This window comes from Ornithodoros turicata, chromosome 4, assembly GCF_037126465.1.
Source record: "Ornithodoros turicata isolate Travis chromosome 4, ASM3712646v1, whole genome shotgun sequence".
Lineage (NCBI taxonomy): Eukaryota > Metazoa > Arthropoda > Arachnida > Ixodida > Argasidae > Ornithodoros > Ornithodoros turicata.
The window spans coordinates 39,343,812-39,370,283 of record NC_088204.1 but is presented as its reverse complement, the minus strand read 5'-3'; the positions used below and the strand labels follow the sequence as shown (position 1 = coordinate 39,370,283).

The 26,472-nt window shown below is 46.1% G+C and overlaps 1 protein-coding gene across 1 annotated transcript in view; it reads left to right on the top strand.

Annotated features, from left to right (window-relative positions):
- LOC135393033 (phospholipid-transporting ATPase ABCA3-like) overlaps positions 1 to 26,472 on the top strand; it is a 241,869-nt gene that overhangs the window by 99,216 nt on the left and 116,181 nt on the right. The window contains exons 13-16 of the mRNA XM_064623623.1: positions 9,465 to 9,717; positions 13,405 to 13,454; positions 22,647 to 22,822; positions 23,115 to 23,410. Coding sequence (XP_064479693.1) covers positions 9,465 to 9,717; positions 13,405 to 13,454; positions 22,647 to 22,822; positions 23,115 to 23,410 — 775 coding nt within the window. The remainder of the gene's footprint in view (positions 1 to 9,464; positions 9,718 to 13,404; positions 13,455 to 22,646; positions 22,823 to 23,114; positions 23,411 to 26,472) is intronic.

Genomic DNA, 26,472 nt, shown 5'->3' with positions numbered 1-26,472 from the left:
ACAACTCTTCACAATCCATGGCCTCCGGAATGGTATTTACATCCCGCTCGTGTTCAGCTTGCTGCCATCGAAAGAAGAAACATGCTACTTGAAGGTGATGCAGTTGGTCAAGCAGGCGGCAGCGGAGACAGGCAAAACTTTTGCCTATCACCACCACCACCACCAAAACTTTTGAACCAACAACAGTTGTTGTCGACTTTCAGACAGCCATTACGCAATGCCGTAAGACTTTCCTGGCCAAACGCTAACATTGTAGGATGCCGATTTCACCTAGGCCAGGCATGGTGGCGCAAAATACAGAAACTAGGTCTGTCACCGTCTTTCAAACGTGAGAATTCCGAAGTGGGTTTATGGCTTAAACAGGTGTATGGTTTGCCATACCTTCCACCATCAGACGTTGCAGACTGTTTTGTGTTTGATATGTGCTCGGAAGCTCCGCGGGAAGAAAAGCTCCGGCTATTTATGGACTATCTTGTCGATGAGTACATCAAAGACGGCTCTCGCTTTCCTCCGGAAATGTGGGTTGAGATGACTGACAACATGCAGAAAACCACCAACGCCTGTGAGTCGTTCCACAGTCGGTTCAATGGGTGCTTCTACAGTCCACATCCAGATGGCTTTCGATTCTTGAGTGTTCTGTTGGGCTTTCAGGTGGAGACATACCTGAATATACGTAGTTCGGAAAGTGGCACATGTGTCCGAGACACTGACACAGCGAACCGACAAAGAATTTTGAGCTCAAAGGTAAAATACCGTACTATCGTCAGGGATCCATCAGTCGAACCGAGTTCGTCCGCAGCGTAGCAAGCTACGCTCTACCAAGAGACATATCATACTACGTCCTTCGTGTTTCGCCGCTTTCGCTTTAATAAAGTTTAGTCAATCTTCAGTGTACTGCAATTCTCATCAGTGTAGTATCATTCAGAACATATATTAGAAAGGGTGTGCACGTCATAAGGAAACATATATTAAAGGTCTTCGCTTATTTGCTTCACATGCTGTTATCTTCTCAGAGGGACCGTTGTAGGCAACAGTATACATCAAATTAGTAAACAAGAAAGCACTGCAAGGCTGCAGTTTCGAACCCAACATAGTTCCTTAGAAGTATTTTCCGGCAAGCGTGTTCCACACGATATACATGGAAGATGTATCTCTAAGAAGAACTCTTGGAAATGTGTACTCTAGCTCTGTATCCCGAACGGCTTTCGGATTACTTGTGCACGTGGCATACGCGGGCAAACTCTAACAATGAATTTAAGTAAGTAAAATTTCGGTTTAGGTTCTTCACGCCTGTGCGTGAGTGGTGTTGTGACATTTTCTACCAAGTTACACCGCATAAATCCAGAGGCAGATGTCGACGTGAAGCGGGATTCGAAGTTTTACAGCAAAGGGAGTCGCACGCGTAAAAAATCTACACGTCGAACACCCAAACTCATCGGGCTGTGATATCCCCACAAGCAAGTGAGCCGGCCACAGGAGAGGTCACATGCTTTCGGGAACCAATGGGAATAACTGAGGCTTTCGCACCTCCCGAGTGGAGCGTGATGCGGACGTTTATTCCGAAATAATTCTAACACACCTGCCACACAGGCTAATTTAGTGAAACATGGGCATGAAGTGCACTCCCAAGCGAATGTCACGTTCACTAAGTTGTTGCTACATGGCTTAAGTGTCACGAGTAGCAGTATGATGGCAATTACGATAGGCAAGATTAAAGTGCCTCAACATTTTTAGATGCACGCCACAATACCTTCCTGATAATGTTTTTTTTTTTTTTTGCTTAGAAACACTTTCTCCAAATCTTCTTCCAAAATAAAACAAATTCGCCTGAAACCTGTGCCTCAGACATGTGTTCACAGACTGATAACTGTATACTAAAAGCAAATAAACACGCTGTCAAAAGTACTTGTTTCAAAATATTGTGGTGTGGGGGCCCCCTTTTTTCCTCAACATTTTTACCTGTGCCACAAAGCATGCCGTCTAAGCTACGCACTCGGTTCGCCAAAGAGAAGTGAAGGGAGTTTGGAAAACTGACACTATCCTTAGTGCACTTCCTGCCAAGTGTCACGAAAGGTCCCGTGTCACAGCACACGAATGACACCAAGTGCAAGTGTAACTCGTTGTCAAAAATTACACAAAATAGTTCGTGCGACGGTTGTATAAATCACAGACTACGACATTACAATTCTTTTTTCCTCAATACTGTGACATGTAGTACATCGTGTGCATGTGTAATGAATCAGGTCTATCAGAATGTCACAATCCCTTTAAATGCGTAGACCATAACAGCAGCAAGTATTAGATCAATTATATGACAGTGTCAGTGTAGTCTTATGTACCACTTATTGGACACAGTATTTTTTCCTCCACTTAATATGAACGAAGGTTGCGCAGATGCAAATCGCGAGCTTTAAACGCCCTGTTACCAACAACAACAACTTTATTTTCGGCCTTGGAGAGTGGGGAGTTTCATCGCAACAGGCGATACCCTACCCCATTGCTGGGTGGAATGGGGGGAATAAAATAACGAGCCCCTTCACAATAACGATCGAAGTCCGATGGTGTCCAGAAATGTCAGAAGAGCTTTGAGCGCAGAGCGTTGCTGGGCTGGATTGGGCCAGGGACCAAGCAATTTCGGTAGGGAGAAAGGGCGAGAGTCCAGCTGACGAAGAGACTCGGAGAGTGTGGTTCGGGAAGGTTCGTAGTGAGGGCAATGAAGAAGAATGTGCTCCAGATCCTCAAGAGCACCACAGTGGCAGCAGGTGGGAGAATCAATTTGTCTCAAGCGGTAACGCCACTGAGCTGTAAAGGCCACATCGAGGCGCATGCGGTGGATTAATGCAGCATCCTGACGAGATGTGTTTCGTGGCGTGCGGAAAGCGAGCGTGGAATCAACTCTGTTCAACATAGAGGGGGGAAGAATGTCGGTTGTCCGTTGGCGGGAAGCCAGGGGTGTCACTAGACGTCGCAGAATTGAACGGCGGTCTCCTCTGAGCAGAACAATACGGGTCCGGTTCCGATACGAGAGTGCTGCTTCTGCGGCGCTGTCGGCCTGCTCGTTCCCCACGACACCACAATGGCCTGGAACCCACTGGAGAACTAGCCTGTGGCCTGCGGCGTAGATAGTGTGGTAAGCCATTAACACGTCTGTGACTAGGGGTGCGGATGGGCCTCGTATGCCGGAATTTTCAATTGCTTGAAGTGCAGATTTGGAGTCTGTAAAGACTGCCCATTCCCGGGGTGGAAAATCAGCGATGTGTTGTAGAAAGAAAAGGATGGCATAGAGTTCCGCAGCTGTGGAGGAGGTTGGATGTGAAAGGCGTCTTCCGTGCACGACGCCTTCGGATGGAATGACGAAGGCTGAGGCGGACTTGTTGTTTCGGGATGCGCGATCAGTATATGCTGCCGTAAACGTAGAAAACTTCTCGTCTACCAGAGCATGAAAATGGGCTCGGAGGACTTGAGGGGGTCCTGATCTCTTCTTTGCAGAAGGTTTGGGAGGCGTACAAAAGTGGGCGGTACCGGTAGAGACCAGGGGGCTTCCGGCGGTATAGTGTCCTTAGTTATGAAGCCAGTGAGAGTCTGGCGTGTCCTCTGCGCTACTCGATAGAAGTCGCTTCTAGGGCGGTATCGAATTTTCCTGAGTAGCGTAAGTGGCGGGGAATGTGAGCACGCAAACGGAGGTAGTGCCGAGCCGTTTCCCGTTCACGGAGAACTTCAATCGGGAGCTCACCAGCTTCAGCCAGTACTTGCCGTGTTTCAGCCATTCTTGGAACTCCGAGGCATCGACGAAAGCTTCGAGCAAACAGGGACTGAAGTGTATTTAATGAAGTTGTTGATATCCTGTGCAGAATAGGACCTTTACCCCTGTTACCCTTTCCGGAACGTGTTTCCATTTCTCGTTCTCTAGAAATTTGCGCAGATGCAACTCACATTTCAGGGAAAGACGAAGTTCATAGCGAATAACAAAACAATTTTGCGCACATCCATTACTCCAGGTAAATTTGTTCTTAGCAGCAGGACATATTTTATGTTCTCATTAGAATCACCCTGCAACGTTCCTCCCCAAGACCTTGCACTAGCATAGAAATTCGATTGAAGATGTAACTTTCCTCAGAGTGTAAGGTACTCGAAAAATGTAATTAAATTACAGCTACAGATACGCGTTTTTCAGTTTCAGAAAGTAATTGGTTACAGTAATTGGCTACACAAAAAGTAATTACTTACAGTAACTCAATTACTTTGTATTAGTTACCTTACAGCTCTGGTGGTGACGCTCTCTTCTTATTCCCGTCGATATCCGTCGCAAGTATACCCCTGTTCGTACCGGCACGCAGCATCGAATCGGTCGATGCAGTAGCGTTGTGTTGGCCTCTTTTTCTCTCCCTCTCCCTCTCCCTCTCCCTGTGCCTTTGCTGCGTGTAACACCTGTAGCCGTGAAGTCGTTCACGACAGGACAATTTGTTGTGACAGACCACAGTTTCACGCCGGAACACATTGAAATTATATGCTTGTTTTCTACCGTTTTCGTGCTTTCAGTAAGAAAACGTGTGCACGGTGTTTATAGTTCAATTTTAAAATAAAGATTATCATGCGATCAGAGCGGTTTTTGTGAATGCCAAAACATCTATACTATTTTTTCTTGCTTCTTCTCTCTCGCTGGTTGTGTGGAATATTTGCTGTGCAACCCGAGAATGACTTCAGAAGTTATAAGACAACCGTATTATTTCTGAGCAGTAATTCTCACAGAAGTGCACGCAATAGAGTGGTATGTTACCGCAAAGCAACCAATGCTCACGGCATTGCTTGTAGTGCTCGTCGAACACTATTGATCGTGCCTATTCCGAGAAAATTCGTGCCCTGTTGGGTCCCTTTGGGTTTCTCTTTAGGCACCTAAAACGCGTTTTTTTTTTCTTACTGCGTCAAAATCCGCTCTCTAGTGCTCACACAGCCAGGTTCTACTTGATGGTATCTTGAAACATTCGCGTTATTTTACAGTTCCTTTAATGAGGCAATCTGGTCCCTGCCACAAGTCTAGGTACCACTAACATATGGTTTCTAATGCGTGCACCACCTCCACGCCAAATATTTTGGACGAAATGAGATCGGATAATTTATAGTATATTTTTCTCCCTTGGCCCTTTCATCCGAATGAAGGCCTTAGCTTGCTCTGCCGTGACACGCCCAGGTTCAGAAGTACGCAACTTCCTGTTGTCTGCTTGCGCTCGCTCGCAAGATAGACGGGCTCCTGTTGTGCATAGCGTTTATCTTATCAGCAACTTTGTTCTAAGCGTCCTTTGTTTTCATTGTTCCCACGGCTCTACCAAGTCACTGGGCTGTGCAATGCCAGGTGCGCTTACATCTCGTTGTTCAAACTTTCGTTCTTGTTGTTCTCGGGTAACAAATGAATATCTTGGTGCAAAGTAGTACATTTTCACTAGGGTTTTTTTATCGATTTTGTCAGCACTGGAGTTTTTCTGTCAGTACAGTGTGTCGTCCAGTCCTTTTGTCTCCCCGGCGCTGTGGATTTTATCGTTTTTTAGTACTTTTTCCCTCCAAGGCTGAAAGTTGCCAGCAGTAAGTAATATTGACACGTGTCAATGTGCGATCCCTGTAAAACTTCGCCTTATATCTATGGTTTTTAGATTTACCAGAAAAACCAGTAATCGAGAACTCAGCAAGAAAAGTCGTGCAGTGATACCTAGTTGAACGGTTAGGGTAGTTTCTGTTTGTATGAATATTGCCTCACACCGCATGTTAGCAGCCCCCGCAAGACGGGAAACTGAATATCTTGATCCAATGTGCAACACTGCTTCATTTAACAATGCACAACGCATTCCTGTAATGGGGGTTAACTTAATCCTTGCCCGAGGCACTTCGACATTGAAGTCAATAAATAGGTTACCCTAGTCACTCTGCTCGACCTGAGGATATTTCCAGGCCACTTCGTCCATTTGCCAGGTCTCCTTGGAAAACCTCCAGCCCCAATGGTTTCACTGAGAATCACGCTATGACCTAGATCAGGTGATATGATGTCATCAGGTGATCGTGATGCAGTTGTCGTCGCACTTATGTCGTATGTAAGCGTGTTTTGCAAATCAGCTTCTAATTCATTTTAGTGATTATATCGTTTCACAGCCGTTGCTTCTCGTCCAAGTTCCAGTACACAGGTTTAGCGAGTTTTTTGTGCCCGAAACAAACAATCGTCCCTGCGAATTCCAAAATTTATGGGAAGCGAACTACAGAGACTTTTAGCAAATCGAAGAATCGTCCATCCCCACATGTATTCCAAATGGGTTTGAGCAGCAACTGGATCGTGGTGGACCACTCGCGTGTTTCGTTATTGTAAATATGACTATCACCGTGTACTTACTTTCACTTTTTGGAAGGCTGTAGTTGAGACAAAAAAACCGTCACCGTGTTCTCACCGTGCTGCCAAGCAGACGCCGGCACAGTTGGGAGACTTGATCTTACGTTGATGAATCAGGAGGATGTAAGAGGCAGTTTCGCTTTAAAAAGGGTTAACAGCCCGTGTGAGAGACTATCTCGATAGTTGGACCACACTCTGAGAAAAAAAATGAGTCGAACGAGAGTATTAGGCAATTTTACACCCCTTGATGCAACTCTCACCAAACACCATTGCAACTCCCTGTTTCTGCGTTTCTATGTTTTCATGCTCTAATAACTCCATTCAACCAGCGCTTTACTCCGTGGTAAGAGTTGAGCGCGAGTCGTCTTCATATTCTTGGACCGTTTTCATTCTTTTCATTGCGTAGTCTAGCAACACTGACATCGCGCGGTCGTTTAGCGGTTGGCCGTTGTCGTGCGGGAACTTGAAACTGTATGTATTGACGATGTTCTCAAAGATGAATAAGATTATCTTCGAAGAACAACGTCGGAATGCCACAACTACAAATCATGTGTCTGAGTGTCGTCCTGTATGTACTTCAGGTAAGTATGCGTCCGGTGTTACGTACACGAATTATGAAAATGTGGTAGCTGTTCACAGTTATGCTTCTTCAAGAGAGTTTCTTTTCGTAAGTGGGCCTTTGTATCCTAAGAAGTCTAACTTCTTTGAAGAACAGGAACTTCAAATTGACGATAGGTGAAATCGTATTTTGGATAGGACGCTTTGTTAATTAATGTTAACAGCATTGCAGAATAGTCTGGCTTTAATGGAACGCACTGCAGATGACGAAGGTGGCAAGTTACCTAAAGGCTAGCATCACTCGGCATGGCTCTGGAATGAGAAGTCAACTGTGCAGGTTGTGGTAAGGAGGTACCCTGCACTGGTAAGTTTCAATGGGGTAGGTATTACCGCCGTTCTGTATTATCATTCACGTGTATCCTGCCGACGACAAGTGGTGTCAGTGCAGGGGCGGATCCAGTCCGTGTCGCTTTTGTTGTTGTTGTTTGGGGGGGGGGGGCGGTTTGTTTGTCGAAGCCCCTAAGTGGGGGGGGGGGTAGTGGGGGACACTGCTGCCAAACCTACTGTTTTGAGCGGGGGGGGGCGATCGCCCAACCGTCCCTCCCCCCGGATCCGCCACTGCATCAGTGTTGAGTTCTAATGCTGTTGTTACTGTTTCAGATTTACGAGTCGTTTGCACGGCACATTGGGCAGACAGAGAATGAAAAAAAAAAAAAACTCCACAAAGGATGGATGCACATTGCAAGGAAGAGAAAGGGACTAGTTACAGTAATCATCAGCTCATAAATGAGAATATTATTGATGAACAAGATAGTAAGTAACCGACATAGCACCAATCACTTTTTGCACGCACAGAAATGGTTCAAACCATTCATTTTCCTAGCATAGTTTGTTTGGCACAAGAAATTGTTAGTTATGAAAGTATTTGACTTATGATAACATAACATATCGCCACTGCTCGGACTCCATTACCTAGATTATTACCCAGCATGAGTAATTCATGTCCTTGCTCATCTGCTGAAGGATGTGCATCTGACCTTTTCACTTGTGTAAGTGCTCATCTTATTACAGGTGTTTCACTATAGATATATTGGGAAGTGTATACACACATCTATTTTAGGCAAGATATTCTTGTAGGCTCCAAATTGTGAATTACATATGACAGCGGTTTCTCATATAAGGCAACTACCCTTCTGCCAAGAAAAAAGAAAAATCTAAAGTACATGTACTACACTTTATGCCTCAGCCAGATGCACTTCAAAAGGCGCGTCTCCCCCTGCTTTCTCATGAAAAAGCAGAAAAGTGGGTGCCGATATGCCAAATTCCTATGCACTGATATGTTAATGTATAGTGACAGATGAACTTCGAACAACTGTTTTGTTTCCTGTTTGTAGGAGTTGGAAGTATATGCCAGGTGATAGTTGCATTGGGTGTGTGGCAACCTTATAATGCAAGAATGTACTTGTACCTGTGGTCTCTTACCAGTTGTTTTCATAGGATCATATTAAGCACTGAAAGCTTCCTTTTTCTGTTCTTGCCATTTTGTATCAGAGACACAATAAATGTTTTTTTATTTCGATATATTGTTTTGCAACACTTATTTGCATGATCTTCAAGGTGAAGAGACGACTGGAGTAATGTGCACTCCAGGTGAAGGGCATAACTTTTATGCCTTATGTAGCATAACAAGAACTCCCCAGTGGAGTTACGCTAGCCTCATGAACGGAGTTACTTTTACACCCAATATGCTGGAGTAAATAGGGAGCTGTATGGGAGTAACTTTTACTCTGTACCATAGGAGTAAACTTTACTCCGTGGTTCCCGGAGTTGCAGATACTCTTCAAAAGGGGTGTTATTTTGCACCCCAGAGTTAGGACGTTTTACCCCCGTAAAGGAGTCGGTACGACTCCTTTTTTTTTTTTCAGAGTGCAAGCAGGAAATGACACGGGGGTGAGTACTTTGCGTAGATTTAATACGCGTTACATATATACACGCAAACATTCTCACACGGAACACATGATCCGGACCCACAATTGATTGCTGATACGTGTGAAATGCTCTACTGAATACGTCGTTACATCCAACAACTTACCGTAGAAGATATACATAGTCGGCAACAGTCATCATCTGACAGTCTCATTGCAACTCCGATACTCCAAAGAGCAGTCATCTTGCTTGATGATCGTGCTCGCCGAATGAAACGAAACGACTCAGCGTGAGTGGGTCGCTCGTATACGAAACCGCGCTCCCCACGACTCTTACCAATTCGTAATGCGCATGCGGACAGTAGAATCGGCCGTTTCGTTCAAGCGAAAACGACTCGCTAAAACCCCCTATTAACACAGGTGGGGGGAACTAAATGACGCACTTCACAAACCGGGAACCCTATTTATAAGGCGGAATACCATGGGCCCTGCCTGACCGCCATGAATTGGAGAGGGTGAGCCCCTGAATTCTGAAATAAGAGGCAGCCGCCCCAATTGACCCACCTTCTGACACCCCTGGTTCGCTCCTGATATTTCAATATTGTATGCAGCTGGCGGATACGAGGTTCATATCGAGATAGAAGACTCAAAAGCCCAGGTACAAGAGATAATGGAAGTTGTTGAGGGCACCTGCCCGGACGCTACGGTCAACAAAGAGACTACGACGGAGCTGAGGATTGCGCTGGGCACCTCGGACTCTGAAGGCTTCGAGGAAATGTTCAAGTCCCTGGAGCAACGTGCCTTAAAGTTCGGAATAAAGAAAATGCTCATCAGCATGATCTCCATCGAACAAGTTTTTGTGAAGTAAGATGCACTTAAATTTGTGTAGCTTTTGTAAGCGTTTGTGTAAGGTCCCTTACAACGTTTGAAAAATGCATAATAGATTTGCAAACCAAGTGAGAACATCATGCGCAAACACGAGAAAGACTTATGCAAATGCACCTACCGTAATTGTGTTATGATTTCATACATCTTGATATCGGCCCATATAATTCAATTGACCAGGGTGACAGTACAGGGCGTTCGAGATCGACGTCGATACCGCACTATGAGATTGGGTTCATCAGCATCTTCAATGCCAATGTGGTCATACGCAGAACACTGCACGCTACAATCGATAATATGACCGCCTGAAGCTACTATTCCCAACGTGCTCCATTACAGTGAGCAATGAAAGGGGCACTGAAAGCAAACAGCAAAGTGCACAACAAGTGAACAAAGTGAAACGAATTCCTGAGGCGATTACTCGACGAATTTTGCAAGGCAGTCACAGCGCTAGCCGCGTTCTTTTGATTAATCGTATGACATGTACCGAATGTACCGAATTAATGCAGGATAAAGGCTTCGAGGGATGCGTTGGGAGAAGGAACCGTCATTCACGTGCGCAAAGTACCTAACGAACAAACGCCGATATGGTACATTTTCGTGCCGTTAAAAGGACGCGTTATTCCTGCTCAAGAGAATATAGCAATTCGTATCTCCACTGTAAATAGCATCTTACTTCTCACAGTGTGCTCATTTTCTTTTACCGTGTTGACAGCAAAAACCACAACGCAGAGGGAACGCACCGAACGTAAAGCATGTAATGCGAATAGCCTGCGCCGGTCCACACTGTTGACGGTTTCCGCTAAAGGCCACGCAGTGGTGGTACGATACGTTCTCCTCGCGAATTTGGACTACCGGAAAATTATCATTTTCGAAAATTCGTTGCTGATGTATAAGAATCGAACCATCGTGCCGTCATCGTATCGGAAGTAGTACATTCTGGAGCAAATACATCAGGGACACATGAGTATAGTGAAATGCAAAGCCAAGGTGACAGATAGCGTGTGGTGGCCTGGAACAGGACGGGACAGCGAGAACTTACAACGAGAAACGAGACCGACCAGCGAGAACGAAACTTAGCACATGTACGGAGCATGGCATGAACAGCAAAAATGCACTGCTTTCAACTGGACTTCCGAGAGACCCCGGCAAAAAGTGGCCTTAGACCTCTTCTTTCTCAAGGGGCAATGGTAGCTCATAACCGACTGCTATTCACGGTTTTCTAAAATCGCCCCGAACCTCAAAACCTCGCTTCAAGTTCGGTGATCCAGCACTGTAAATCAGTCTTTGCAAGCCACGGCATCTCAGATATAGTAATCTCAGATAATGGTCCCCAGTTCGCCGAAGCCTGCAAGTTTGCTCACATTATATCACGCCGTCGTTACCCACAGAGTAGTGGTCTCGCGGAAAGGCACCGAGGAAGTCGTAAAAAAAACTTAAAAAAAAGGGTGACCTTTATGAAATCCCCTTGCATACCGATCCTCTCCCTTGCATAATGAATACAGCCCCTCGGAGTTGTTGAAGGGCCGCAAGCTCTGCGCACCAATTTCCATCGCCAGCGACAACCATCTGCCAAAAACTCCGGACTACAATGAATTGAAGAAGCGGGAAAAGCTTTTAATTCCAATGGGGTACGACGACTCCCTCCAGTAGAAGTAGGAGACAGAGTATGGATCATAGACCTCAAACGCCAAGGGATCGTGGAAAGATGGGCCGGCACGCCATGATCCTTTTGGATCTCAACAGCCAGGGCAAGGTACGCCGAGCCCACACCCATCCCATACCACAGGAGGAACGACGGGAGGGACGACGCAATATTACTGTCAAGTGATGCACTATCGGATCACCACGTGCAAACTACAAATTCTTCAGAAGTGCCAGTGGGGACTTGTGTTCCTGTTACTGTCCCAAGTGACCTCACGGAAGGACAACTCACGAGAGACGTTTGATCGGACATCGGACATCAGCACAGAAGTGGTCGCTGTGTTAACGCCCCCGAGAAACTCTCGTTGTAATCGCCTGACATATATGCAGATTAGTTGCTGTACGTTAAAATGTTTGAATATTCCCAAGAAAGGGGGATGTGTGATGCTCGCCCGATACGAGCCCTTATCTCTCGTTGAGTCGTGACCGAATCGCTTGTATCGGAGAGTGGGGGCGTGTACCATTTCATTTAGGAACGTTTTATAAGGCAAAGCTCTGGGAAAAGAAACCTCTTGTTTTCGTTGCTGTTCTCAAAAAGTGGGGGATCTATTTATTTTGGCACGAAACGTCAGCCAGAAAGGACGGCTTGCTATTCCTCGCTAAATAATTCCTTATTGGGTAGTCAAGTTCCTGGAGTAGTCAGGCGATGTGGGGTAGGAGGTCTTTCGCCGTCCCACCCATGATGGCATGATGATTTCTAAGGGAATCAGACCTGTCGTCTGGTGCTACACGGTATGGTTGTTCGCCCAGGCCTAGAGCTACAGCCCCAACACAACATTATGCATATCAGTCAATGTAAATGCATATCGTAAAAATGGAATGCATTGTGGATCGGCATTGCAGATCTAAAAAGAAAGATGGTACATACACCATCACTTTTTACGGAACACATCAAATGAAATTGTTTTGATGCCCGTAACCAGCCATTAGGTGACATCTTTCATATCGACCAATTAATTTTTATCAGAAAATGTTTGGCTCACACGTCCTTGCAGGCAGTACATTATATGGTGGTAATTCAACACAGAATGCAAGACAGAGGAAGGGGGAATTTTCAAGTACAAGGCATTCATATTCTTTGCATGAGAGTGCTGAACATTTTGCTCAATTACACGGTTTTCACACCAGTAGTCAGATAATACTCAAAATGGGCCTCTAACTATTCACCCATCTAACACAGTTCACGATAGCGTCCCAGCTGGCTGTGTCATATTGCTAACCTATAGTACGTGTATCCAATAGTGATGTCACGAACCTTTCAAGATTCCAATTAGCAAAAGTTCGCGAAATTAAAAAAATTCTTCTGGAAATCGAAAAAGTTCGCAGAGTTCTACCTTGACTGCGCATGCGCGTCTATATCGTAACCGGAAGCGGAAGGATGTGTTTTAGAAGCCGCCAAGTACTTGTGTTTTCTTTAGAGTTTTCGTTCTTTATTGTTATGTGTCATATAGTTATACTTATTGCAATAGCAAGGTAAATTGGAAACCCCTGAAAAAAAAAAGTGAGACGCCGCCGGACAAGCCGTGTTTTCTGGTGCGTCGCTAGCAACATGCGATTTCAAACTAATTCTCGCACAGGTGCACACAGACGACATAAGGGGTAAGTTTGATAGGTTTGCTGCACATTATTGCTATTTGGATTGCACTTCCTGTGATATGGTTAAAAGACTTTCCGTAGTCGTTTGTTAGCACCTCTGTGGTGCGTTCTTCCTGGATCCGTGTCCGTGCTGGGCTCGTTTCACCGATAAACCTAGTGTTTTTTCATGTTTGACAAACAGACAGTCAAAATTTTAAGAGTTATATCAGGCTACAGAATTTTTAGCGGTTCATTAGGAAGTGGAAGCCTGCGAACCACGCCGAACCTGACTGAAAAATTCAAAATTTCGTCGAGCCCGTCGAAAAGTTCGTGACATCAGTAGTATCTATTAATACGCAAGTGTCCATCAGAAATGTTTCATTGCAGCGTCAACCTTCGCGAGACCAGTGTGGATACCATCGGCGACATTAGAGTCAGTAAGTTTACTTTTGTGTTTTCGCTGTAGTACACGCATATGATATAGCCATAGCTTTGCTACACAGTTGAATACGCTACCTGTTATTCAGTTCCCTCGGAATGAGAACACTGCCTGTTTGAATATGTTTTCTATAGACGTCGAGGACCTGCTTTATTTTCTTCCGCAAGGCACTCTGTTATGATCAGTGCAAGATGCGCTTGAGAGGTCCGACCCTGTCCAGTTCCAAAACAATGCGGGGATTACGCTGACTGTGTTCATTGATCTACTACGTGCTTACTTGTCTTGGTATCATTAGGGAGGGGGACAAACTGCGTGTGCAAAAAGGTAGCACCGCAATTGGTTTTAGGGTTCCCAATGAAACTAGGGAAAGGGTGCAGGCTAATTGGTGTAGATCAATGAAGAAGACCGAGAGGCACCCTGGGAACTTGCGTGTGTTGTCTTCTGTGTCCGTGTCTCTCGGTCTCCTTCATGGATCTAGGGTTCCCCCATTGTTTTCCCAAATTTTCTTGGCACAGTTTGTCAGGTCTGTCAGTTGCGCACGGAAGGATAGTTACAGATACTGCATTTTTTAGGTCCGTTGATGTTGTTTATTTATTTTATACTATCAAGATTATCCCCGTTCTTATTATAGATTATCTCCGTCGGAATTTCTGAGAATGGCTTTTCGGATGCCTTTCGGTTACATGCAAATGGCATGAAGTTTACTTCGGAAATGCCAAGCGCGGGTTGCCTGGAGTTCTAGTTGGAGTTCTAGGAGTTGTAGCTCCTATATCTATGCTGACAAAATCCCCCTTCATTTATGTTGGGCATACCATCCTAGGTCTAAAAAAGTCGTACTGTCCTCCGATTCTTGTCACTCTAAAGTGGTAAAAAGAGCCATCGCCTCAGCGTTCCTGGGGCTGCTCCGGACATGTCATGTGAGCATGATGTGAAGGGCAGTCGCTTGCTCTCAAAGTGAAGAGCTTATGTGAAGGGTGTGAAGGGGGCTACCTGTTAGGATTGTTGCATGATATATCTGAAACGCTCTTGTCTAAGATGAAAGTTCTTGCTAAGAAGCAGCACGAAAGATTCCACGGGCGACCCCTGTCGATACCCTGTATGTACACACGTACAGTGTTAGAGAAGCATAAGCTACCTGGCGATGTTTTCTTTTTTTTTGTATTCCTTTCATCTTTTCTTGTTAAGCAACTTTTTTTTTTGTTTAAGCTTGTATTCCAACCTGTTGAGAGTCAGCAGTCTGCTAGTGTGGTTCCTGCCGTTGTCCCTTGTTGTTCTTCCCTTCCACGGCGTCACCTGAATGTGAATGTGATGTGAATCAATCACCAACTGATCCTGCCATGCATCCATATTTTGTGATGCTTCCATGTTCACATAAGTGCAGTTGTGCTGCTGTGTAGACACACAGGGCATCCAGCACGGCTGCATTGCCTCCATCTGCCTGGGACTGGCGTGTCCGCTGAGGTAAGCTTCGCTCCGTGTCCTGCATGTCTGAAGCCCAACTAATGGAAATAATATGTGCATATAATTGTGGAGACGCTAGAAAACATCAAAGATGAGAAGCTACAATGTGTTACCTTGGATTGGCGCCCTCGTTCCTCTCCTCGCAAATGTTATACATCACAGACAGCTGCTACAAGTGTTGGTACAAACTTGTAGTTGATGTCCGTGCGCTTCATAACGCAGCGCCACCTGCTCTTCAGCCGTCCAAAGGCGTCTTCAACGATGGCCCTTCCTGCACTCAGGCGCTCGTTGAACAGTTGTTGCTACTAGTTGTTGCTTCCTTTCTGTGCCTACATGGACTTGGAATTTACAAGCATCAATTGCAACCCACAATGCGCTATCTGCGGGGAAGTATTGTGATGCAGTTGAATGAATCCGGCAGACCTTGAGTGACATGTTGTGACGAAACAATAAAATAATGAAACAAATTATAATTAAAAATAAATAATCGCCGCTCTGTTTTCAAGGAGCGTCAACTATGGTGATGCTTGTTCATCTCCCCCTGTCTTGTGCCTTTCACGTCTACGTCCCGATGCCTTGTCTTTTACACTGCTCTTCCACTCTGCCCACACCTAGTAATGTAACTGTTCATTAAAAGCATTCAGCAACTCGCTTTCAACTCCATCGAATCAACCACCTTCCGTTGCTTTATTTCTGTGTAGTAGGAGGAAGAAGGTCTACAGAGCGAGAAGTAGGGAGGGTGAGAAGGGCATTGAAACGTTGTGCTTCACCGCAACACAGCCCTGTGAGCAAATATATCGTCACTGCACCAACGTGACCCTCTAGTTGAGGACAGTCCCCGTCCCGACAATCTCTTCTCGGAAATATGCGTTCATATGCATGCAGAATAGCTGAAGAAATATATTTAATCACATGCATTCTGAATTCGTGTAAATTAAAGAGGAAAATGTAATCGTTTCCTCCGTCGTGAGCCTTCCGCTCTGGGGAAACGGCTTTAATAGCCAGGGCAACAAGGGCTATGACGGGTCCCCAGGTATCACGTATGGAACGAGGATTCCGCTGATGTCTCTCTTTACATATAAGCTCAGAAAGTTTATATTTTATACTTTCATATAGTAGTTCCTTATGTGAATATAATGTTATCATATTTGAAAGCAAGTGGTGACTTGTGTAAATCGGTACGTCTCGTCCCCGTATGTTAATAACTGCAAATTATGGCCGGTAATATATACTTGTGGAATAAGTTGTCTGTTAACTGTGTACAGCCTCGAGGATTCAGCACCGAGGCATCATGAGCGGACCCTGAGAGTGCACAACAGGTGTTGCGGACGCTCCAAAGTGTTTCCGAGGCGAATTTATGAATCAAATCAAGATGTTTGGTGAAACCAGGACCTGTGCAAGTTATAAGTGTTGTGAACAGCCTAAAAAAATAACATTGGCAAATCTCACTGTCATCCACACCAGGTTGTAGTACTAGGGACGGCCACCCCTTCCTGTTGTAGTCCAATGGAGGGAGAACAGGGATGTGGTACCGTGATTTGCGCCAGTCACCTGCGGTGTGCTACACTTCAGCAGGAAGCGCTGTGCAATTGCAGTTGCATCATCATGGTCAGCCATGTTGATGAACTGGCTCAGAAAGTGCTTCCGCAAAGTGCAACAAAACAGACGCAATTATGAATCGTCGATTTATGTGCGCCAAACAGTGATGCAGCAAAACGTGATCACCACAGCTGACTAGCTTGTACAATGCTATGGCGACACGCTTGTCAGTTGGCAGTGGCGTTCGGACCCAGTTTGGGTCGGGGGACATGTGTGGTCCTACAAGGGAAACCAGTCGTGCGAAGGTCTTCCAAGTCCTGAAGCTCTCCTCCTACTGGCACGGACTACCGGTGGCGAAGGCTTTCCCACCAAGCGTCTGGGCAAGTCCACTTCCAGATGCGCCGTCTTGCACGCGCTGTTACTTGCAGGTCTGGACATATACAGGTTAATTGTGGTTGTCTGGTGGAACATTCACTGCTGTCAGAGATAAAATGCATGAAAAACAAAAGGGTGAGCAGACAGACAGACCTCTGACAGACAGACAACAGACAGTTGTGTAGTAGCAGTACCTGTAATGCTGCCTTCTTATGAGCAATATTCTCATAGTTAGAAATACAACAAATATGGCACAGCTGCGCTGCGTCACGGCATTACCATGCAGCTGATGCACTTGAGAAAGTGCCAAAAAAATCTGCCGTCACTTACTTTCTCGCCGCAATGCGAAAACAGCAAGCTAGAACGCGCTTGCAAGTTTGCTACCTAGGAGTTTGCAGACCAGCAAGCTAGGCAGTTTAAACCGAACATTAACGCATTATATTGAGCGTTATGCGGTTCGGATATGCAAGGGTACGTGTCTAAAATAAAATCCAGGAATAAAATAAATGCGCAACAGGCAAGCATTACAGCGACCTGTAAGTTTTTCCTTGCCGTTGCTGCCGCTGCCGGTGGGACACTATCTTCCGAAACATGCCCACATACGGAAAATAAAGTAAAACGGGCAAGCAACAACAGACAAGCGGAACCACAGAAAATTATCCGGATAGCGGTGCAGTTCGCTACACGCCTTACCGTTCCTAGCTGCCCATTCTCCGAGTGTCCAGCCCGGCGTCGTCTCCGTTCATGGGTGTAGCAGTGGGTATGCGCTGCACAATTTAGTTGTGCTGGTGCACCACAATTATAGGTGGAACTTGACGGCTCAGTAACAAATTGATCATGGTAAACTCGCTTTGAGAGCAACAAAGGAAAACTGTGTCGTCCATAGCTTCCGGAGATCTGCAGCCGACGTGTTCCCAAATCTAGCCCACTTGTTGGTAGACCTTTCCGCAGTACGACCGAAAGAATGGTAGTGCCTGTAGTCTATTTGTGAAATGACGACTTCAGATGTGTTTCACATGTAAAGAACGCGCGCGGCAACAAATTTTTATGTAATACGCCCTAGTTATAAGGTTATAGCTCAGACATGAACGTGGCGCTTTAGTCGATCAGTTGCTCGAATTCCCATCGAGCTCTTTGACGCCTTAGCGGCCTGCATGTAAACCGCCGCCAGTCGACTGCACCGTTCAGTCGACATAGTATCCATATAAACACAGTTATTGAGAGTATTTCGGAATTCCCTCTATGGAAAAACGAGAAAACGTCAATACCGAGGAACCAATAAGGGCATGACCTTGGAAAAAGGAATGCCGCTGGCGTCTCATAGAGTTACGGGTCGTCTCTCACACCTCCACTTAGGGAGTGACGTCACGCATTCAATGCCTATTGTGATAAGTCTGGCTTCTATATTGCTCTTTATTTTTCTGTCACATGGATTAGTGCAATAGTCTTTACGAAAACCAAATTGGAAAGGGCTAAACAAGTCGCAATGATTAGGAAATGACTCTAAACGTCCTAGGTTTATTTTTTCTATAACCTTTCTAAAAGATACAACGAGGGATATCGGGCGGTAGCTAACTATCTCACTCCGATTTCCTTATTTGAATATCGGAACAGCCTTAGCAATTTTCAAGTTGTCAGGATATTCTCCATCTAGAAACATTTCATTTACAATGTGCGCTAGGGGCTCTGCTAGGTGAACACTTGAACTGGGAAGCGCATGATGAAATCCGTGGATATTCCATCATGTCCGTCTGACTTACTTTGCTTCAAGAGGCCTATAACGAAAGTGACTTCAGCCGGATTCGTGGGGGAGGGAAGGGAGGACTTTGAGTTGACTGATGCGAGGGGTAGAGCATGTGGAGTATCTGGCGACAGTGCAACCCGGGTGTGAATACTGAAAAGATACTCGTTGAATGTTTCCGCAATAGAGGTAAGATGGGTCATGGACGTGCCGTCAACATTAATCGAGGATATATTATCTCCTGACTCGTTTTTATCCCCTATGTGTAGTGAAGATCTTGAACTGCAGGTTTGCCATTTTTTCAAAAACAGTCGACATTTTCCCACCGTTACTATGTATTTCCAGCAGAATAGCTGTGAGTGATGGTTCCGACTTTGATTCTACCTATTGCGTTCGTGCATTGTTTAGCATATATGTGGGCCAGGACCAAGCTTCGCGTTCAGCGGTAGATGAAGCTTTGTATGAAGTTTTTGTCAGGCCAGAGCACTTGCCAACATGATAAAAATTAGATCAGTTTGCACATTTTATGACTTTGTTCTTCTTTGAGAGATGCTGCATACAGGCCAAACAGATGTCAGAAATCGACATTATGTGGAAGCAATAAAGTGCAGTCCCGCAGGGTGATACGATAGAACTAGTTACAAAGTGAATATCCGAAGGAAGATATGACCTGCTGTGCTGCAATATGCTCCCCACGAGACTGCAGCCGAAGCTATTTTTAGCGGCGTTAAATATCAAATATTGTCCCGGAAGCGACGTTGATTCCGGATGTCCTGCGGGCCACGTGAGCGTAGTTGGGGGTGTTGCCGCAGGCTTGCGAAATCATTGAAGCCAGTTGGGGTCCAGGCGCAGATGTTTGTATTATCACGATGGCGTAGCCGGTTCAGACCTACAACAGTAAGGAAGATATGACCTGGTGTGCTGCGGTGCTCCCCACGAGACTGCAGCCGAAGCTATTTTTAGCGGCGTTAAATATCAAATATTGTACCGGAAGTGACGTTGATTCCGGATGTCCTGCGGGCCACGTGACCGTAGTTGGGGGTGTTGCCGCAGGCTTGCGAAATCAGTGAAGACAGTTGGGGTCCAGGCGCAGATGTTTGTATTATCACGATGTCGTAGCCGGTTCAGAGCTACAACAGTAAGAAAGATATGATCAGGTGTGCTGCGGGGCTCCCCCACGACACTGCAGCCGAAGCGATCTTTAGCAGCGTTAAGTATCAAATATTGGGGGGTCCTGGCAGTGACGTTCATTCCAGTTGTCCTGCGGGCCATGTGGGCGTAGTTGGGGGTGTTGCCGCAGGCTTGCGAAATCAGTGAAGACAGTTGGGGTCAAGGCGCAGATGTTTGTATTATCACGATGGCGTATAGCCGGTTCAGACCTACAACACTAAGGAAGATATGACCTGGTGTGCTGCGATGCTCCCCACAAGACTGCAGCCGAAGCTATTTTTAGCGGCGTTAAATATCAAATATCGTCCCGGAAGCGACGTTGATTCCGGATGTCCTGCGGGCCATGTGAGCGTAGTTGGGGGAGTTGCCGCAGGCTTGTGAAATCAGTGAAGACAGTTTGGGTCATGGCGAAGATGTTTGTGTTGTCACGATGTCGTAGCCGGTTCAGAGCTACAACAGTAAGAAAGATATGATCAGGTGTGCTGCGGGGCTCCCCCACGACACTGCAGCCGAAGTGATCTTTAGCAGCGTTAAGTATCAAATATTGGGGGGTCCTGGCAGTGACGTTCATTCCGGATGTCCTGCGGGCCATGTGGGCGTAGTTGGGGGTGTTGCCGCAGGCTTGCGAAATCAGTGAAGACAGTTGGGGTCCAGGCGCAGATGTTTGTATTATCACGATGGCGTATAGCCGGTTCAGACCTACAACACTAAGGAAGATATGACCTGGTGTGCTGCGATGCTCCCCACAAGACTGCAGCCGAAGCTATTTTTAGCTGCATTAAATATCAAATATTGTAACGGAAGTGACGTTGATTCCGGATGTCCTGCGGGCCATGTGGGCGCAGTTGGGGGTGTTGCCGCAGGCTTGCGAAATCAGTGAAGACAGTTGGGGTCAAGGCGCAGATGTTTGTATTATCACGATGGCGTATAGCCGGTTCAGACCTACAACACTAAGGAAGATATGACCTGGTGTGCTGCGATGCTCCCCACAAGACTGCAGCCGAAGCTATTTTTAGCGGCGTTAAATATCAAATATCGTCCCGGAAGCGACGTTGATTCCGGATGTCCTGCGGGCCATGTGAGCGTAGTTGGGGGAGTTGCCGCAGGCTTGTGAAATCAGTGAAGACAGTTTGGGTCATGGCGAAGATGTTTGTGTTGTCACGATGTCGTAGCCGGTTCAGAGCTACAACAGTAAGAAAGATATGATCAGGTGTGCTGCGGGGCTCCCCCACGACACTGCAGCCGAAGTGATCTTTAGCAGCGTTAAGTATCAAATATTGGGGGGTCCTGGCAGTGACGTTCATTCCGGATGTCCTGCGGGCCATGTGGGCGTAGTTGGGGGTGTTGCCGCAGGCTTGCGAAATCAGTGAAGACAGTTGGGGTCCAGGCGCAGATGTTTGTATTATCACGATGGCGTATAGCCGGTTCAGACCTACAACACTAAGGAAGATATGACCTGGTGTGCTGCGATGCTCCCCACAAGACTGCAGCCGAAGCTATTTTTAGCGGCGTTAAATATCAAATATTGTAACGGAAGTGACGTTGATTCCGGATGTCCTGCGGGCCATGTGGGCGTAGTTGGGGGTGTTGCCGCAGGCTTGCGAAATCAGTGAAGACAGTTGGGGTCCAGGCGCAGATGTTTGTATTATCACGATGGCGTATAGCCGGTTCAGACCTACAACACTAAGGAAGATATGACCTGGTGTGCTGCGATGCTCTCCACCAGACTGCAGCCGAAGCTATTTTTAGCGGCGTTAAATATCAAATATTGTCCCGGAATTATATTATCACGATGGCGTATAGCCGGTTCAGACCTACAACACTAAGGAAGATATGACCTGGTGTGCTGCGATGCTCTCCACCAGACTGCAGCCGAAGCTATTTTTAGCGGCGTTAAATATCAAATATTGTCCCGGAAGCGACGTTGATTCCGGATGTCCTGCGGGCCATGTGAGCGTAGTTGGGGGAGTTGCCGCAGGCTTGTGAAATCAGTGAAGACAGTTTGGGTCATGGCGAAGATGTTTGTGTTATCACGATGTCGTAGCCGGTTCAGAGCTACAACAGTAAGAAAGATATGATCAGGTGTGCTGCGGGGCTCCCCCACGACACTGCAGCCGAAGCGATCTTTAGCAGCGTTAAGTATCAAATATTGGGGGTCCTGCCAGTGACGTTGATTCCGGATGTCCTGCGGGCCATGTGGGCGTAGTTGGGGGTGTTGCCGCAGGCTTGCGAAATCAGTGAAGACAGTTGGGGTCCAGGCGCAGATGTTTGTATTATCACGATGGCGTATGCCGGTTCAGACCTACAACACTAAGGAAGATATGACCTGGTGTGCTGCGTCTCCCCACAAGACTGCAGCCGAAGGTATTTTTAGCGGCGTTAAATATCAAATATTGTCCCGGAAGCGACGTTGATTGCGGATGTCCTGCGGGCCATGTGAGCGTAGTTGGGGGAGTTGCCGCAGGCTTGTGAAATCAGTGAAGACAGTTTGGGTCATGGCGAAGATGTTTGTGTTGTCACGATGTCGTAGCCGGTTCAGAGCTACAACAGTAAGAAAGATATGATCAGGTGTGCTGCGGGGCTCCCCCACGACACTGCAGCCGAAGCGATCTTTAGCAGCGTTACGTATCAAATATTGGGGGGTCCTGGCAGTGACGTTGATTCTAGATGTCCTGCGGGCCATGTGGGCGTAGTTGGGGGTGTTGCCGCAGGCTTGCGAAATCAGTGAAGACAGTTGAGGTCGAAGATGTTTGTCTTGTCACGATATCGTAGCCGGTTGATACCTACAATAGTAAGGAAGGTATAACCAAGTGTGCTGCGATGCTCCCCACGAGACTCTACTTTAGTAAATGTGTGGCAAAAAGACTATTTTTGTCGCTTGCTAAAATAATGTAACCTCTTCAGCCGAAGAAATTAAAGGGACCCTGATGAATAGATGCCAGCAGCCGAGGACTTTCCAATGCGTCCGAGCGCTGATTATCAAGCGTGCCACCAACCACTGGAGAGGTTGTATACCTCTCTTGCTTGGAGCCTTGCTTCCAGTGGCTGTGCTTATGGCCGTGATGCACAATCAGTCACAGGTAACATCTACTGATTTCTATTATGCTACCCATATCTATCTAATTATTGAAACCGAAGGTGGCGCCTGAATATCTTAAATAATTGTTAGAGTGGTCTATGCACGATTGGCAAGACTCATGTTGATATTGCATTAATTGTATATCTTAACCCAACGTGCGAATGCAGCAATCAGAGAGCATTTATATTTGTCGCAACCAGGCAGGAAATGAAGGCACACATATGCTGGACATTTCACTTCTGTCTGCTACAAAAATTCCGGATCAAGATAATGCTGATCACTATATTTTGCAGCTGCTGGATGCGATACTCCTGGATACGGAAGAGCTGTCCCTCAAATCGGACGAACCCGGCGCAATCACACTCACGTCTACTATGGGGGACTACTACTCAGGCGAAAGAGTTTTTCTGCATCACGATGCCAACAGTACTAACATGGCCAATGAATACTGCCTACCTGTTCTTTCACGCAATTCGGCTCACGTAGACATCCTCGACGATCCGTCCCTGCAGCTTCTCGAGCTATCGAACGGCAATTTGAGAGAAAATGCCTACAAATACGCACTTGGTATCAGCATCATGAAAGACAAGTAAGACCCCTCTGCATTACACACAATCAAACTCTCACGCTGTGCATTACATATGGTTCCGTGTAGGAATGTGCAAACCGATTCCGTGAATCCTCGTGTCCTCAAATCCTAGGAGGGATTCGCGAATCCGAATCCCAGTGCCGAGAATGGCGAATCGAATCTTTCGAATCCATCAACCACGTTCATTTGTTTCTTCGGAGTCCGCCAAAGGCCCTATTGGCCGACACGTGTTTTCTTGTTTGTTTGCTTACATTGCTCTGGACAAGTTCAGGCAGGAACTGTTACAAGTTCAGAACTAACCTGGTTTTCCTTAGTTTTATGGAACTAATTCGGACTCGAGAATTTATGCGTTTCTTGTAGTCTGTGAACAACATGCTAAATAAAATACGTTTAAGAAGAGCTATATGGCTATACTTTCTCCTGAAAGTGAAGCATTATATATATTATTATAATATTATACTATATTACTTTATTATATTATTCAATTTGTTTTTCGTTAAACAAAGGCATCATATTCTGCTTCAAAACACTTTTTTGTTTTTTTTTTGTGTGTTTTCAAAGTGTTTTTTTCCTGGCTTTTTAAAATATTTTTAAAGAAAGGATTCGAAGGATTCGAGATTCGTACGATCCATGGATCCGTAGAACCTTTCTTGGTTTTGGACTCTAAAGATTTTGGATTTGGTGTATCATTCTGTTTTTGGAGTCTCGAGCGAACACCGTGCTCACATTGACATGTGCGGTGTCAGGTAAACCGTGTGTCCTGGTGGCGATAGAATCTGACTTTCCTTTCATTTTTTTAACGATAATAGCGGTGTGATATGACTACGCCATGTGCTTCAGTGTCCGGGAAGTTTGGCATGATACACTTTTCACCCGGTTATTTAGTGAGCAGACGTATTGCTGCTCCACTGTGTTGTGTGTGTGTGTGCGTGCGTGCGTGTGTAGTTAAGCTGCCTCTTCGGGACTGCATCGGTGTAAACGTTGGGAAGACAGTAATGTACGCTGCCGAATCAAAACAACGAAACGGCAGCATCTACACACGAACTGTATAGCGAAAATTTACCATGAGCGTACAAAAAATGAACGTGTTAAATTTTATGAACATTCTTGACCGAATTATTTGTACAGTACGATTAAATAAATTTTCAGTATGACGACCAAACAAAACCCTCTGCGTATGTTTCGCGTGATAAGGTTCACATGCTGCATTATGTCAAACATAGTTTGGCATAGCGCAGATTTGAATAATTGCGCCGCAGGAGAGCAGAATGTTTAAATGTAGTTCGCAGTGGTCACTGCATTATTTTGCGGAAACGCTAAATTCAGTGCGTTTGCAGTGTAGAGACTGCGTCATAGGTAACATCAAAACTCTAACACATAATCGGCATCACCAATATCCGGACGTTAGTTCTTTTTAGTTTCTTTCCTGGCGATCCAAGAAGTTAGCCAAGGTATACGAGGGGGGACCCAAAAGAAACCGGAATTATTTTATTAAAAAAATGTGTTTTTATTGTTGCATGCTCTAATTTCAAATACCTTCAAAGTAATCTCCCTTTCCAGACCTGTCCAGACGTTGTTTCCACTGCTCAAAACACTTTTGGAACTCGTCGACGTTGATGCTTTTTAGTGCTTGTGCCGTTTTCTGTTTCACTTCTTCGACATCGGCAAAACATTTCCCTTTGAGGACTTTCTTCATTTGTGGGAAGAGAAAAAAGTCGCAGGGGGCGAGATCAGGTGAGCAGGCAGGGTGGTGCACAGGGGTCATGCCATTTTTGGTAAGAAACTGCTGAACACTCAGCGCGGTGTGGGCCGGTGCGTTGTCATGGTGAAGGAACCAGTCACCTGACTGCCACAACTCGGGACGTTTCTTCCGTAGATCGTGGGGCAATCTTCTTAAAACTTCCAAATAGAAGCTTTGGTTCACTGTTTGACCCGGCGGAACAAATTCGGAGTGCAGAAGCCCCCTCACGTCAAAGTAGCACATCACCATTGTCTTGACGTGCGACTTCACTTGTCATGCTTTCTCGGGTCGTGGGGAACTGGCTGTTTTCCATTGGCTAGACTGCTGTTTCATTTCGGGGTCGTAACCGTAGCACCAAGATTCGTCCCCGATTATGATTTTAGAAAGAAAGTTGGGGTCCGTCTCCTACTGGTCCTTCAAAGCATAGCATGCAGCAATGCGATTCTCTGTTTGTTCGGGCGTGAGCAGTCGAGGCACAAATTTCGCTGCAACTCGTTTCATGTGCAAATCGTTCGATAAAATTCGCTGACATGTGCTTCCATGACACCCCTGTTAACTCCACAAGCTCATCAATGGTCCGACGGCGGTCTTGCAAGACCGCTTGACGAATTCTGTCGACATTTTCTTCAGTACGGCTGGTCGAAGGCCGTCCAGAACGAGGTTGATCGTCAATCGACATTTCGCCTCGTTTAAATTGAGAAACCCATTCGTACACTTGTGTTTTGCTCAAAGCAGCCTCCTTGTAAGCCGTCTGTAGCATAACTGCCGTGTCTGATACGTTTTTGCTCAACAGGAAACAAAATTGCACTGCCGCACGTTGTTCGTGCAAATCAGCCATCACGAAATAGGCAAACGGGTTGAAGTGGTCTAGGAATAGAATTCACTGAAGCCGAACACAGCGTTGCACAACAACGCCATCTGGTGCACTGATCCAAAACAGTTCGTAAAACTCTCAGCTAGTGGTGGAAGCATGTATTGCAACGAATGCGCACTCCCGAGGACAACTCTGGTTTCTTTTGGGTCTCCCTATGTAAAAAGGCAGCGCTACTCCCGTGAGGCCTTGCGTCTTCAAATCTACGCCATGTTTTTACGGTCAGCGCCACGGTCACGCCTGTGTTCAGACAACTACAATTGTGACGTTAGGTGACGTCCCAGTCGACGTCACTTGTGACGTCGGTTTACGTGTTCTCGCACTTCCGTTTACTTCCCTTTCCCCATCACCCCGCTCGCGCTTTTTTTCCTTTACTTCAATCGCGACATCGAACAGTTTTTCGAAAGGCGATGGATCGCCTCTTTGGCCATGGAAGCAGCCCACTGAAGA